General features: G+C 42.2%; 1 protein-coding gene across 4 annotated transcripts in view; it reads right to left on the reverse strand.

The window, feature by feature from the left end:
* The window catches only part of arid4b (AT-rich interaction domain 4B), a 36803-nt gene that overhangs the window by 12194 nt on the left and 8101 nt on the right, over positions 1-16508 (reverse strand). For all 4 annotated transcript variants that reach the window (XM_070840720.1, XM_070840719.1, XM_070840718.1 and 1 more), the window contains exons 3-10: positions 12084-12194; positions 8803-8868; positions 8397-8487; positions 7323-7402; positions 6887-6978; positions 4593-4734; positions 3313-3392; positions 420-496 (exon numbers count right to left, since the gene is read on the reverse strand). In XM_070840720.1, coding sequence (XP_070696821.1) covers positions 420-496; positions 3313-3392; positions 4593-4734; positions 6887-6978; positions 7323-7402; positions 8397-8487; positions 8803-8868; positions 12084-12194 — 739 coding nt within the window. The remainder of the gene's footprint in view (positions 1-419; positions 497-3312; positions 3393-4592; positions 4735-6886; positions 6979-7322; positions 7403-8396; positions 8488-8802; positions 8869-12083; positions 12195-16508) is intronic.

Consider the following 16508-nt stretch of genomic DNA (forward strand, 5'->3'; position numbering starts at 1 on the left):
CGCAGGTGGGTTTAAGTAGCATCTAACCACCTTGGCAGACGCTTGTTTTACGCTTTTGTAATGCAGGAAATATCACAGTTGTGAGTCTACCACCTGTGAATACCAAGACTGGGATAACACAAAGCTGTTTCCTAACTGTAATTATGACGGAGTAAGAGCTCTGCAGCAGAAAAACGGGGGCACTTTATAAAAAGGCTGGTGAGGACTTCAAATAAAAATAGACTGGAGAGTGACAGGAGCTCTTTGCTGCTGCATTCCCTTGAACAAAAACAAAACTTCTCTTTCTTCAGTCTGTCCCGCTGCAACCCACTCTGTGAGCGTTTTCACACACCAGTCCACAAATGCAGAGGACTAGGTGCTACACACGCTGTGCGTCAATTCTGTGAGATTTACCTCTTTAAGCTTTACTTTGAACTCACCTGGTTTGAGCCCTGCATCGGCTTTTGGGGGACAATCGCTGTTCAACTCGCGGACATCCTTCCGCAGCACCGTGTAACTGCAAAACACAGCGACTTAGATGAATATGTGCTCAGAAGTGACAGTGTGGACAGTAGCGAGTGTTACTACGTCAAGGTTCAGCTCTATGGTGTGACTGGAAGTAAGGCCAAACAGAATCTAAGCAGATTTTCTGTTTTCTCAAAACAAAAGTCTGACTATAAAGATTAAGTGTGAAGCAGTGAAGAGTAGGCAACCTAAAGTCTTTTTACCTTACAGCTGCAATAACAACCTTAAAACCTGAACAGACAAGACTGCACCCTGCTTTGTTACAACATCTCTGCAGCAGCTGGGCAAAGTGTTGGTTGTTTGGCAGATAGTTGGATGAGTGGAGCTTGTAAGCTGAAAGCAGTCAGAGAGACGATTTGCTGTAGTGTCAGCAGTCAGCTGAGCCGATCCAGTGACTAGATCTGTCATGAAGTAAATAAAATTAAGAAAAAAAACCAAGAGGTGATAGAAAAGACTCTTCAGTTTAATGATATTTGTCATCAATAATCTTCTTTAATTGTTATTAGTAGATTGGGTATGTTATCAGAATGCTGTGCAGCTGGATGGAGACTCAACACAAGATTCATCCTCTGGGGACCATAAACGTCTGAACAGAATCTGGACCAAAGTGTTGGACCATCTGACTGTTGCTAGAGACGTGCCGCTAGCACGGCTAAAAATAAAGTCCACACATTGAAGTGCTGCTGCCAGACATTTCTCCAGAATAAACTTTACCCTTTGTTAGTCATTCCAAATCGGATGTTCTGTGGTCCATGGCATAGTGACAAATGTGAGGCGAGCAAATTATTGAATTTGAAGTTTTCACATATACACCACATGTTACAGTATTTACACTTTATACTTCTAGTTCAGACTCTTCCTATGATATTCATCTCTCTTTTAAGAAGTAAATGTTTGCTATTTTTTTGCCATTTTGACTCAAACGATTACTCAATTATCAAAATGGGTGATTCATTTTCTGTCTACTGACTATTTGTTCAACTGACTAATTGTTTCAGCTCTAAATATGAGATGCATGAATGAATACGTCCAGCGACCAATTTTGTTTAGCTGATAGTGAGAGTCTTAGTTAGAAACTTACTCAGTGATTACACTGTCTTTTTCTGTATTCGTCAAAGGCAGCTTTCATGCCGGGCCAAACAAAAAATAACAGACATGGCTTCTGTTTCCATTGTTACTACAGTAACCAGATTTGGCTAAATGAGAGAAACCACTTCCTGGAAAGTCCCGTCTCCCCTTTGGATGTGACCTTGCTTTCCCTAAAAAAATGTTTTCCAAACCCATTGTTTTTGAAAGGCACGCTGAATGGTTATCACTAACAATACCAAATCCTCCAGAGGAAAGTGAACAGGCTGACCCCGGAGCAGTGCGGGAGAGGTCGTATGGCTTTTGGATGTGACCCCTCTTCAAACAACACATCACACAGGGAGCAGCAACTTAGAATAACTCGGTAATAATAGACGAAAAGAGGCTGGCGCAGATGATAAAAAGTACAATAACAAACAATGACAAGAGGAGTGTGTGTGCTGTGAAAGAAAAGCACCAGTGCAGTATTCTAACAACTGTAGCACTGCTGACATGAAGGTATAGAAACTAGTGTTGAAAATCAGAAGGATCAGAGGGAAACAGACCTGAAAATCTCATTAACAATGATATAGATTTTCCGACATATTTCCTGCATCTACCACTGGATACACTGAGCTGATTTCAATGAGTGAAATCAAATTGCTACAGAACAGAAAGGAAAACTGCTTCAGAGCAATTTAATTTGCAACAAAAGTCATCACAGGATGCCAGAAATAACAAGTATATGACTTCCAGCTCTTCTCTGAATCATCATCTCTTCCCTGTCTCATCACCCCCACCCTTCACCTGACTATTAGCCCAAATGCACGTGATAGGCGGGACTTGTCACATTTCTTTTGTGCAGATTAAGGTCACACTGATGAGTTACGCAGGGTATCTAATAAGAAATGTAAAGTCAAGACTGTTCTGTCATCAATTCAAACAATACCCAAAAGTAGACTTTGGAACAGCAAGCAAACACCAAATTCACTTAATGTCGAGTGCGGTGTAAGTTTCTACCCACGAATGACTGCAGTAGTAAACGGTTATACTACTACTACATCGCTTATAGCCTATGGACATATAAAATCACAACAACACACAGGCACACAGCGTCTTAGAATATAAACTCTGTTTGTAGCTATAGAAGAATAGAGATCTGAGGATATATTATTCTACTGCTACAAACAATGTATATTGGACACTTCACTTCATTTTTTAAAAACATGCACAGTTAATTAGTCAAGCAGTAGAAATGTGATGATAATAACTGAAACCACATTGTAACAGTAAATACAAATCTATAAAAGGCAAAATAATAAGAAGAAAAAAGTACAGATATTATCTGAAATATAGATAATATAGTGCAGGTTCACTCCCAATAACACACTTATTTAACGACTCCTGGTGGGGATGTTCTACACCAGCACTGAAAGATTGGTTCTCTTCTTAGTCTAAAAATTATAAGTCATGTATAATTGCAAACTAAAATGTCCAAAGTGTCGACTTTTTCAGCTATTTATACCTGGTCCAGTATGATAATTTCAAATTCAGATCAATGTGGGTGTGATGGCTGAATGAAGGCAAAAGGCGGTGTACATTAAACACAAAATATCTTCTTTGCAACATACGCCTGTCTGTGCAAAATAGTGCTGTTGACTAGTGATACCCGGGTGCAAATAGTACCTGCCTAAAATGTCAAATGGTGCAAATGTAGTTTTCAGTACATTAACAATGACTCACAATTTTCCATCCTTGAACGAGCGGACGAAGATGTTGTCCTTCTTTAAAGTCACGTCTTCATGGCAGTCCGGGGAGATGACCTTGTTGCACAGAAACAAGAGACAGTGAAGAGGTCAGATGAGGTGGTGTTTTGTGTGTGACAGTGAAGTGGAGGAGGGCAGGGGGTGTCAGAGCACGAGTCAGTGACTACAGTAATTTCAGCAAAAGGCCACACTGATGGATTACAAAGTCTGCTGTCTACGAAGTAAAGACAAACAAGCGAGTGAGATGAGGAGCGATGTGTAAGGCGTGTGCGCCCACACGCAGCACATGTGCTGCTGCTGTTTACTGGCGTTGAGAATCACAACAGTATGAGCTGTTCCATTGCCAGGGTCGAACCCGCAGGAGGCAGCACTGCTGTTATGGAGATTTGATTTTCACCAGGACTTCTGCTCTCTTTGTTTATACAGCACACACACATACACGCTTGCAGGGTGGATGCTTTTACTTGAACACTATGACTCATTGTGTTATACTGTTTTCCTCTCTGACACATATGCTGCGTTGCAGATGTGCAAATAAGCGCACCCAGCTAGCACATGAAGATCTTTTGACTTTTATTTTGCCAGGTCTTTAAGGGCAGACTCTTTGTCACAGCCATGTATCATCTGTTGCATGAGACATCTACCAGTGCACTACTCCACCCCTCTGCCACACGGTCACAGTGTAAACAATGACAGGCTACTGTGTGATGTACTTCTCTGAACTGTCACAGGGAGGCGACATGGAGCTCGGTCAACAGCAAGCCAAGAACAACCAACCCTGGAGGAGGGGCCCTGCTGACTACACAGTTAAAGGGACAGCTCTCCCCACCCTCTCTCATTCTTCCACTTGTACTTGTAACACTTACATAAACAACCAACGCCTGTCACCATTTCATTGTGCGCTGACACTGGCTGAGAGTTAACGGTGGGTGGAAAGACATGGACAGGAGAAGACTTAAAAATCAAAACAGTGTTTGTGCTGCATTGTTGCCCTGTAAAATAAGAGTAGAGCTGTTTTGCAGAGGTCAGGTAGCTGCTGCAAAAACTTTGTCTCATTTACAAAAATCAGCTATTTAACTGCAACAGCGTGCATATTTCCAACATGTCCTGGTGGGTGCAATAAGATAATCCTGCTGAGTGCTGAGGTTACACAAGCAGGCGTTTAGATGAGATGGCACAATGCTGGAAGTGTACTGGGAGACCAGAGGCAGTGGTGCCTGTTTGTTCACAGTGAAGGAAGGGAGACGATGAGCTCACCAGAGCAGGATACCACGTGGTCTTCTTTTTGTCCCCGGTGACGACCCCCTCCACACACACCACTTTGCCGAACAGATCCTCATTCTGCCGCTGATCGCTCTCCTCTTCTTCACTGGAGGATGAAGACAACTCTTCTTCTTGGCTGTGGGCCAGTTGGGAAAAGGACAGTTTACTCGATGGACCGCACCTTAGAAAGGTACAGTCAGCATGTTCTTTTACCTTCATTATGTCTGCTAAATTCAGTTCAGTTTATATGCAACTTTAACAGTGCAATGAACTTCTACTCCTGTGTGAAAGTTCGTAAGTTACAAGTAACAGTGGAAACAAGTCAATTTTTGATCAATCAAACATGTAAGCAATTTTTCAAGCAAAAACACCAATCATTTCCTTCTTCCAGCTTTGCAGTTGTGAGGACTTGCTGCTTTTTTAAAATCTTTTCTTTTTCGTTTATCGTGACTCAAAACTTTTTTGGTCGGCTGATCAGACACACCATTTTCTAACATTTTAGAGACTAAACGATCACTCACTTAATAAAAGGAATAATTGTTAGTTGCAACTGTATTAAAAATATTCACCTCCTCTATTTCAGAAGAATGTATGAAAGTGGGACACTGAATTCTGAGGTCCTGTTCAAATTGTAGACACTTTGTCATCAAAACACAATCAGGTATAATACTGTTGACATTTAGTTTTCACAACTGTATGAAAGAAAATTCACATTAAATCCATGCTGTATGTAAATTGGTTAGGAAAATGGTCTGTCTGAATACAGGCAGGCAGAGGATTTCGGCTAATCATTAATCTTCTCATTTGACCATTAAAACATCAAAACGTGTGTAACCAACAATCCGTTGCACAACAAAACTTTCTAGTCTTATCGTTATGTAGCGCAGCGAAAGACAAGGCCAGCTCTACTGATGAGCTCACTCATTAGGATCGGTGTACTGACGAGGCGGCTCGTTCTCTGCTGTCTGACAGTCATCCTGATGCCCAGGATGACGCCTTGACTGCGGCCAGCAGACAGGCAGCCATGTGATCATGCAGGCAGCACCAGCAGGCAAACAGATCCTCCATCCTCTTTATGCCTCACTGGGCCTGCTCTGAGCACAACTCTATGTACACACACATACACATACACACACACACACACACACACACACACACACACACAGAGTCTGGCACGACTCAGGAGCAGTAAATCAGACAGGCTGCTACTACTACTACTGCTACTACTACTACTACTACCACTACTACTACTACTACTACTACTACTACTACTAAGCTGTGAATCAAAGTCATAAACAAAGGATTCTAGCTTCGCAGTGAAGAATCATGTAGGAACAAGCGTGCTCCGTGCATGATGACTTTTGCAGCAGGCAATGTTACTCTTACTCTAATGACTTGTGATTTATAAAAATGTGCTTTCTTGCCGCAAGTTAGATGAGAAGATGGCTTCATATCCAACACACAGACATGAGAAAGTATCGCTCTCATCACGTAACTCTTGGCATGAACGCTAATAAGCATATGTCCCAAATTGTCGAACTACAGATTTACCATTAACAGAAGAAGAAATGACAAATGGCAAAGTAGCAGTTTTCTATCTGCAGTAATGTCAATGCGTTGTCAATCATTGTAATCCAAGAGTTAAGCCACTATTCATGCACAGGAAGACAACAGGTCTAAGGTGCTAATGTGCAGCTGGGAGTTCAAAGTCAATATTGCATCAGTGTTTACAGTAATATTGACTTTTCATTGAGTGCCATTAGCAAAGGGTGTCAGAAACTGAGATTATGTAGAAGAGTGTCGTCTCTATAACATAGAGGAGCCACAATTATATGCAGCTCCAAGAAGCCCTCAGAACTTCCCATTCCCTGATGTAAACTCTGCAGTCTCCCAGGAGTAGGCACATCAGAGCATAAAACACCCAGTGGAACATTTCAGTCAAAGGAGGGAAAGAAAGACATGATATTCAGTAGGACCTCACACTGCCTTTACAGCACGCACGCACACACGCACGCACACATGCACAGGAATCCGGCGTGATTTAGGAGCTGGAGGAGGCGAGTAGGCTCTCCTCTTCCAGGCCTCGGGGGCTGTTTATGAGCGGATGGAGATGAGAGTAATTCTTTCATTTCAACCGCTGTCAGCACACTTAGAATGAGCGAGCCTGTTGCTGATGGCTGTGGATTGCTACAGAAAATCCTTCCCCGGCAGCATCCCAGCATCCCCTCTGATATATTAAGTTTGATATGAGCCCTGCAGGACGCACAGAGGCAGAGGATGACACTCACATTGGGTTTGATCTTCGGCCGCGGTTGCCCTTCTTGCCGATGACGGGTGTGCCGAAGTGCTCAGGGTTGGTGAGAGGGAGTCTGTCGAGGGTCTGCAGAGGAGACAAACAACAACAGCTGAGAGCCTCAGTGCCACCTTCTCAGACAACAAATTGAAAGAGAGAGGATTTATCTTCTATACCTGGAAGAAATTCTCTTGGGATTTCGTCAGTTACAAATGGGAAGGATTTACCAAACACTACAGATACAGTTTAAACTTGGCAACTTTGCGTTGATATCAGTTTCCTTGAAATACTTCACAGCTGAGCATTCATAGACTTTCATTTGACCACTGTGAGTAGAGGCGTGAGACTGTTGACTAAATAAGATGATCTTTTTTCCCTAGAAAGCAGAGAGATGCAGCTGGTGTAAAACGGCAGGACAGCACAATACTTGCCTCGCTCTCTGCAAAGTGACGCGCTCCTTTCAGGCAGAGAGAGGAACGCCTCAGGGTCTTCTCATCGCCGTCGTCAAACACTGCAGATATGAGAGACAAACTATTAGACTGCTGTATGCAGGCTAGGAGTCCACCAACACATGCAAACACACACACTTAAGCGCAAATAAACTGCTGCCTCGGTAACAAAATATCTACTTGATTTGTGATATGTTAAAAAAAAATTAAGCACGTCTTTTAAGGCTTACAGAGAGATCCTTCAGCAGGCAGCTCACAGCTTTATTAAAGCTTCAAGCTGCCTCCGCCAGACAGAGTGCAGTAAATGGTAAAATAAAAGAGACGTGGGGAAGTGTCTGAGGATTTACTGATTTTATTCATGTATCCAACTTGCCTGATATCAAATCTCCAGACACTAACTTTTACAATAAACACTCATATTAAAATAACACAAATTATAATAACATGCATCATATTTAAGAACTCAGACGGATAAATCCTTAAATTCCATTATTCGTCACTCAGATGTTCTTGACGACAGCAATGAGGGGAAAACAGTCGAGGTTACTTTAACAGTGACTCATGATTTTGTTCCCTCATTGATGAATGAAAAGAATGAACATGTGCCAAGAGTGAGTGTTTCGGGATGGAGAAAAGCCCACGGGCACTCTTAAGTGACGAGCAGCTGCTGAGAGATACAGAACTATACTATACTCTGTATACTTTTCATTATCCGACACTAGAACTGTGTACTCTTGAAAGAATTGCAGTTAGAAATTGCAAAGCAAAAATTAAAAAAAAAAAAAATCATACAAACAGTAATGATTAGGATTGAAACAGAGATTTGGATTATCTGAGCATGTCAGGAACAGCAACTTTTCACCATGAGAGACCGTTTCTTGGGAATCAATTGGTGGGTTTTGCAACAACTTTGAATATACTGCAGAAAATACAAACCCTAAAAACCCCTTTCAGATTTTTCATTGTAAACAAACATGCTGTTTACAAGCTAGCTGTGGAGAGAGACAGACAGAACAAGAGTGAGGAGGGTCAGCAGACCGTTTGTTTCTGACTTACCAACAGTATATATACTAGCATCGGTCAGCTTATTGATTGTGGCCTCCTGGTAAACTCCATCCTGATTCTTCACCTCTACAACAGCACCCACCTGTGGGACGGATACACTGCTGTTATTTGGCATCCTAATATGCTACTAATGGCAAACCTAATGATGTGTTTTAAAGTAATGAGACAACCATTTTGCTGCTCCAAGAATCATAACTGACTTGAAATGAAATTGCAAAGCCAATGCCTCATTGACTGATTCTCTGGTGCATATTCTACATTCACTATGCTCTTGGAGCCTGAGCCAAAAAAGACGAAACAAAGGCAAACAAGGGAAAATAATGACAATGTGTGCGTTATGACGGTGTCCTAGCTGACTGAGGGACAACATCAGTCTCCTCCATCTTTCCTGCCTTACCTTTAGAGGTCCTTTGATGTTTTCATCATGAACCTCAGCCGTGGACAGCTCTGGTTTAAAGGTTACCTGGGGAAGGGGGAGGCAACAGGGGAGGAGAATCAGTAACGAGGATAAACAAACAATCCCCTAAAGGCCTGACATGGCCACATCAATTTTCCACTTCACAGAAGCAGCACGTCCCTTTGAACGCTGCTGGACTTTATAACCACAATGCACTGATTACAATGATGGACTTTCATGCAATACTTGGCAGTGAGATGGGTTTGTTGCTTTAAATCATTTTTGGTTCGATATAATATACTAGAGGGGGCTTCTTGGTGTCATTAGGTGAGCCGCATGTAAGTGAATCTTAATACTATGGGTCATTAATGGCGTCGTTGAGTGAGTGACCCCCAGTTGTCAACTGCGCTGCATCTGCTGGCGCCAACTGTGGTGGATTTCTGTTGCGAATGTTGGGACTACACTAACTGACCATCCCCCCATCTCTGCATCTGCAGCCTCCCCTAAGTGAGCCACGGCAGAGCATAATCTGATCACGCTGTGGTAGTCTAGCATCTGCATGGCGACCCGGCAAAACACTGAGTGACAGAAAAGACCACAAGGCAGACATAAACACACACACACACCTGCAGCCATTTACTGTCACATATTTATCAAGGAGCATGTGTGAAAAGTGTTGAAGCAGCCAGAAGCACAGAATCTGTTTTGTATTACAAATGCCCCTCCCTGCTTCATGTTTCAAAATGCTCATGTGCTTCCCTCTATTATGTTTGTAATATAATCATAATGGAAAACTGGCTTCACCTTTATTGACTGTGAATTAGTTTGGAATCAACAGCCATTCAAGGGCAGGGAAAATAAGGCAACAAATTCAAAACAATGCTCCCTCAGTCATTTTCAAATATAAAAGCAGCAGACGTGGCAATCAAAGTCTCGCTGTGAAGTCAGGATCAAGACAATGAATGAAAGAAATATGCTGTTGAATTGTCAGGTCGTAAAACAAGAGTGAGGAGAAAGGAATAAAAAGCTTCTGGAGGCAGCATTTCATCAGTTATGGAGATAATAACATTCCTGCTCGGTGGAATAAAGGAATCCCTGTCTTCACAGACAGAGGCAGGGCAACTCTCGCCATCTAAAACCTCACTAACACCCGACTCCTGACAAAGCTTGGTTCCTACATGGCTGCACAGAGCCCTGTAACTGTACACACAGACTGTGCAACCACTTAGACGAATCAACAAATATTGGAACAAAGATATGAAACCATATTTCTGACAAAATAGAGCCTAAGAGCAACAAATGGATGTGATATGAATATGTTTAGCGGGAACTCACAGTCCATAATATTACAAGACTCTTCCAATAAAACTAAAAAGGCTGCAGGATGTTTCACTATACTAAACTCAAAATGGTTAGTGAGCAAAGTAAGTTATGTCTGTTTACTTGATGTAGCAACATGAGGCAGACTCTAATATTGATTTATTGAAGCTTATTTGACTGCAGACAGGTATTCTGTCTTTTGGCAATAAACATCAAAGACGACATGAATCCTAGCTTACAAGCACAGACAGTATATGCGACAGCTCAGATACGACTTAACAGCAACTCAGGTTCTTTCAGTTATTTTTCCCCAGACCATTTCTGTCCTTTTTGCTGCTCTGATTTTACATTTTGTCTGCGTCATTGTCATTTTAATGGATAATTTAACACTTGGCCAAGGGACACCAGTTAAACAATTTGACAAACATTATGGATAACAATGAAACGAAGCCGAAAGTCAGCGACTGAAAAGAAAAATTGTGCTTAAAGGTGCTGCCTTTTGCTGCCATTTGGGAAACACAACTGACTTCAGTAACATTACCAGAACAACAAATGTTAAGTCACCTCGTAAGGCAGAGGCATTTCTTTCCATTGAAGACATTCTTGTATTTGCGTCCTGCAGTGAAATCTGTAGCAAAAACTACTTGAAAATGCAGAATGAATACATAGCACATTAATTCTGCCATGCAGCGGTAATTTGTTGAAACAGGGCTTGTTACTGTGCCATAGGGTTCGTCCTGACTGATCATATGTGTGCTGAACATGTCGCAGTGAGTGATGCCAACATGGTGCTAATTGACTTTTTACAGGTCTTCCAGAACAGATCATCATCATAAATAATAATGTCATGCAGATCTTTTTCTGGGTTTTAAAAATCACTCACAAGGCACCAGCGCCATATGCTGCAACCATTGACTTTGTTAAACAAGCAGACAGAGATTAATGAATCAAAGAGCTAAGGATGAATTCATTACAGAGGAATACTCAGGCTCACAACAACCACTGAATAATTGCCATCTTTTAGCGTTTGTGTAACAGAGCCCACATTCACATTACAGCTACCCAAAAACAAACCCCACACTCAGCCAATTAGTATGGTAATTCATTTATGAGCTAAGACTGTCCTTTTAGCTTCATTTTAGCCCTTAATATTTAATCTAAGAACATCACATGGTCTACTTTGTCATGTTGTTTGTCTCTGCCCATGAGACAAAAAGGCATGTCATTTGATGATTTCAGCTTGTGTGTCAAAATGGCAGAGCATCTCTGCTCTTTTGTCTCTACGGGGGGAACTACAGTGCATTGACACAGTGAAAAAGCCAGCATCCAATCTTTGTTCCTCCCACACACTCTAGCAGAACGAGAGACAAGCGATCCGTCTCTATTGTATTATCCAGATGCTCCAGCCCCACTGGGAAATGAGATACTGTAGTACGAGCATCATGCAATGCCTTCATCAGCAAGGCATAAACCATCGGAGATAGACCAGTCGCACTACAAAATGTGAAAGCTGTGGGTAGGGGGACGCCTGAGGGTGTGATGGGTACCTGGTGGGCTGGGTCAGACCCCGCATCTGTCACAGCTGGGGCCCTGATCAGCGTTTCAACTGCATGAGCAGTATTAACAACCTAAGCCAGCTGGTAGAGCTCTGGCATGCAAGCAACACAGCTGGATTTTTTGCAACACGAGACAAAAAAATGTATATGCACAGTCTCAGAATCAATCTAATATGAGGACGTTCAATTCATCCCAACTTTACAGGATTTAAAAAAAAAAAATGTTGAAATTGTGACCATTTTCAATCAAACCTCAGGACCTATATTGACGCTGAGCAGTGTGATCTTGATTGTAGCCCCGTTGTACAAAGACAAGAGCCTGTCACCCTGCTGCATACCACTTTACGCACACAACACAGTCAGTCAGTACACTTTTAATGTTGGCTGATGAGAACTGTGACTTACCTTGGCCTTGACCAGCCTCTTGGCAGTCTTAATCTTGGCCTCACAGAAAGCCCCTCGGTACTTGGCACTCACATCTGTCCCTACTGTCAAGTAGGGGGGCTCCTCCAGAGTCTGAGGAAATAAGAAGAAACCAGTGAATTCAAAGATTTTTTTGTATACATATAGATTACTGACACAGGTTTATCCTCACAACTAAGCCAGGGAGACACGCATACAAGCTTCACCTGGTCTACGCCAGCGAGGCAAAACCCACCCGGCTCAGTGATTCATCCATGGAAAACACATACCATCTGCTCTGGGTATTGGAAAACAAGCCTCTGAGGGAGCAAACAAAAAGGCCACTTCACTCCTGCTTTGATGACTACAAAGAAGAAGCTATCCGAAACATACAGCACCATCTTGTGTCATCATTGGATGTTTATCAAACATCCAATGATGACACCCCCCCCCCCCCCCTCCGTCTCCCAAGAACAGATTTGCAGAAGGTAGAGTACACGGAGAGAACAGACTTTCTGTGTGAGGGTGAGGGCAGGCGATGTTTGTGGCTCATGTCGTACAGAGATGAATTAACTGAGGGTGGGCTACAGAAAAGGCCCCACCTAACCCGGCATAGTCAGACACCATTCTAGGATAAGAGCTAAAGTGGGCCACACTTCCTGCAGACGGGACAAATCAAGACCAATTGCAACATGTCATATACGCACTTAGCCAATACGTCTAATGTGCAAAGCTGCAAATGTACCTTTTCTGGGCAGTGCTCTGAACAAGACAACATATCTTCTTATTTTCTGAATGAATGGATGGAGTCCATAACTGATAACTTCACATCAAGTTAGCTAGAAAATTCACAACTGAAAGATGGCTCTGAAAACATTTCTCCAAAGAAGTCATGCATATCCATTTTACTGTGCAAGTTAGTTATTTGTAAAATCACAATTTTTTCCTTTCATTTTCTCCTAGCTGCACTATAAGAGACCCGAATCAAATACATAAGTCTGAGGGACTGTGTCTAAGTTCATAACAGCTGTTCATTGTTCCCACGAGGACAACAGAGAGTGAACAGGTTGTATAACTACGGCAGCAGTCTAGGAGCTCATCACTTAAACCAGTTGCCGCAGGCCTCCGTGGCACAAACTCCTGTCGTGAACAAACCACTTTTAGGACAGAAAGTCCACTTCTGTGAGTTTGAGGTCTTACACATGTTTGAACTGTTTGCAGGTTAATATTTTTTTACGCACGAAATCTTTATCATCACATCTAAATTGTTGCTGCAAACGAAATCGCAGAAAATGACGTTGACAGAAATCTTTCACATCGACAGCAATCAATGCATATTGTCACACTGTTTATTTTACTAGCTGTTCATATTAACTTTTATTGTATGTTTGGATCATGATTATCATCTGGTTTGAGACGCCAGGAGACGACGCGACTGTTTCATTTAAGATATCATATAGATATATAGAAATAATATTAGATTTTTGGTTTACATAAGTGACTGTGTAGATGAAACACCAAATCAAGCATTTTTCAACGAGTATATTTGAATTTAAGCTTTTTCCTAACCTTGAAAACATGATAAAAAATTAAGCATTTTTCCAACTTTCAAGACTTTGTACAAGCCCTGATTAAATGACTGAGATTAGTATCTGGGTCACAAAAACATGACTGAGACATCCTTAAATTGTGTCATCATTGAACTGCTAATAATGTGTGAAATGCACCACACATGCATGAGCAAAATGTTGCCCTTCCTGACAAACACGTTAAACATCAATACGCTTAAAAATCCACTCTCCAATTATCTAAAGGGAATGAGTTTCATATCCTTTGTTAATTTATTTGCAACCTGAGGCTAAATTCTGCATTATCTTATTTGATAGACAACTAAAATATGTAGCAACTTTGGGCCACACACTCACTGAAAAAGAATCTCATCTGTGAGCCTTTGGCAGAGGTGAAGATTATCAGGATCAGCAGAGTGGTGATCTGACAAGAAAACGCTCCCTTTCCATTAATCAAACAGGTGTTGCATTAACTTTCAGCCAAGTTATCATGCAGAGCAAGCAGAGTTTGGCTGCCGTACAAATGGGACACTCTGACTGATAATCAAGGGGTGGAAGTAGATACAGTACTCAATACTAAAACTAAGAATCGTGCCTTGTTAACTGTTAATAATCCAGCCCAGTCCAATTTAAGAGTAGTGAGACATGTTATTTTTCCTGCACTGTGAAGAGATAAAACTGTTACTGATGGGGTTCTCTGTGCTCTTTGGTTCAAAGTAATGGACATGTATAACGCAATGTATAATGCAAAGAGATTATAAATATATAATGTAAAATGGTAATGAATCAACCACTGAAAATCTGTCAGAAAAAGGACAGAAACCTGTTTCTTGACAGATGAGCAAATTGCATCTTCTTTGTTAAAAAGGCCATGAGCCCGTCACAGTCAAGCCAGGACAAGTTGCCTCTTCTCCAATGTCTCTGAGATTCTGACAGATGGGATTCAGGGGCAGAGTCCAGTGCACTTCAGCCTCCCCACCTTTCAGATAAACACCTCATTAGTCCTTAGTGCAGCCTGGCCTCAGCACCAGCTGCCCTTGCCAGCACCAGGTTTGCATGACGCACTGGCTAACCGGCTCTCTTGTCAGTCATGGCTGCACCACAAAGCTGGACTGCTATTGTGTACACCATACAACAGGCTCCTCTGCTATACTAATATTGTCTCTTTTTGCTTCCCCTCCTCTAAGTCTGTTTCCCTCTTCTTCACAGTGAAAGAGTCATGCTACTGAGTCAGAGAGGGCAGCTTGGGTTATCTTGACAGCTGTGGCTGCCAAAACCTCCCCAACTAAACAAGGCAGGGGCAATAACAAACTACTGAGAACAGATTTACATTTGTCATGCTCACATGCCAACACAAATAGAGGACGGTTTGTTGTTTCCACTGGTGGCGCCCCGCCCCCCTGCATTCAGCTAAAACTATGAAAGAAAATTCCATTCCTCGGATTAGACTGCCATTTAGCCCTCAGCTGTCTGGAGGAAAACACTGACTCCTTTTTTATTTATTTTCATCCCTCCTGCCAGTGCTGAACAACAGACAACGTTTCAGAAGATCAACCAATCGAGATGACTAAGCTCAGAGAGGTGGAGTTCCTGTGCCTTTGGGAGGTGCAACATCCTCTTGCCAACTCGAAACAAACGAACACACCACACACACCTCATGAGAGCTGCTCTCATCTGATATTCTGTCCTAAAAAGAGCAGAGCTGTATTTATCATATGCCTCAAGCGCCACCTCTGCTTCTGCATGCAAAAGTCAATCAAGACCAGTTCTCTGGCTGTTCACCTAGTGCCATTGATGTGGAAAATACTCTCCAGGCACGCGTGCTTGATTAAACACATACGAAAATGATTTGGCATGGGGGGACAAAAAGCACCTGCGGCTGGCCTGGAAAGAAACAACCCTCAAGTGTTTGAAAAACTGCAGCTTAACTTTACTAAAATACATCACATCAGATAGAGAAAAAAAGGCATGCTCAGGTAGTAATTATAAGGACAATCTACTTGGGTGTCAGTCAGACGTGCACACATTACACTAGATAACATTTATTACATTTATTCACGCCATAAAAAGCTTTTTCCCCTTCAGATGTGATGGTGCACCAGCATTGTTGGCCATAGAGTACTTCTGTCCTGGCTGAACAGAGCACTAGCACCTCCCTGATTACTACTGATTCAAAGCGTACAGTGTTTAAGCCCTCCTAGTCAGGGAACAAAACAGGCGATACGGCTATATTAAGTCAGGGCTCTGAAATCATTGTAGCTTCACCAAAACAAAAATATATTGGAATGACACTGGCAACAGCAGAATGAGATCAGTTTCTGCTCAATAAAGACTCTCAGGTCATGAAAAATTTAACAGCCAACTCCACAGAGCGCCGGTTGAAAATAAGCTGCTGCTTATAGTGCAGTTCTTGGACAGGCTGAGTGACTATAGCATTTTCATCCTACAACTCAGTAAAAAAGATGCTTCCTGGCAGCTATCAAAAGGTAAAAACTGCAACAATGAAAAAAACCTAATGGAATGGGTGATATGCAAACTGTGGATTGTAAGTCACTTCATATCTGTCAGCAGGGAGGAGCTCAAGGAATCCCTGCTCATTTGCTCGACAGACCACAGGCTGTTTCTGGGAGGCTGTTCCATGGAGGCATGCGGACATCCATTGTTAATGCATTAAGCCCACCAGTCTGCAAATATTCCTTCTGCCTCTCACTCACTGCCATTTAAACCAACTCAAATATGCTGCACATTCTCAAGCAAACCTTTGCTGACCTTTTACCTATGAATTTGCACGGTCAGCTGATAGTAACTATGTTGTCACTTTGAGTCTTGTGTTAGTGGAGGAGTCATTTATTCTACCTCT

The sequence above is a fragment of the Pempheris klunzingeri genome, chromosome 12 (genome assembly GCF_042242105.1).
Source record: "Pempheris klunzingeri isolate RE-2024b chromosome 12, fPemKlu1.hap1, whole genome shotgun sequence".
Classification (NCBI taxonomy): Eukaryota; Metazoa; Chordata; class Actinopteri; order Acropomatiformes; family Pempheridae; genus Pempheris; species Pempheris klunzingeri.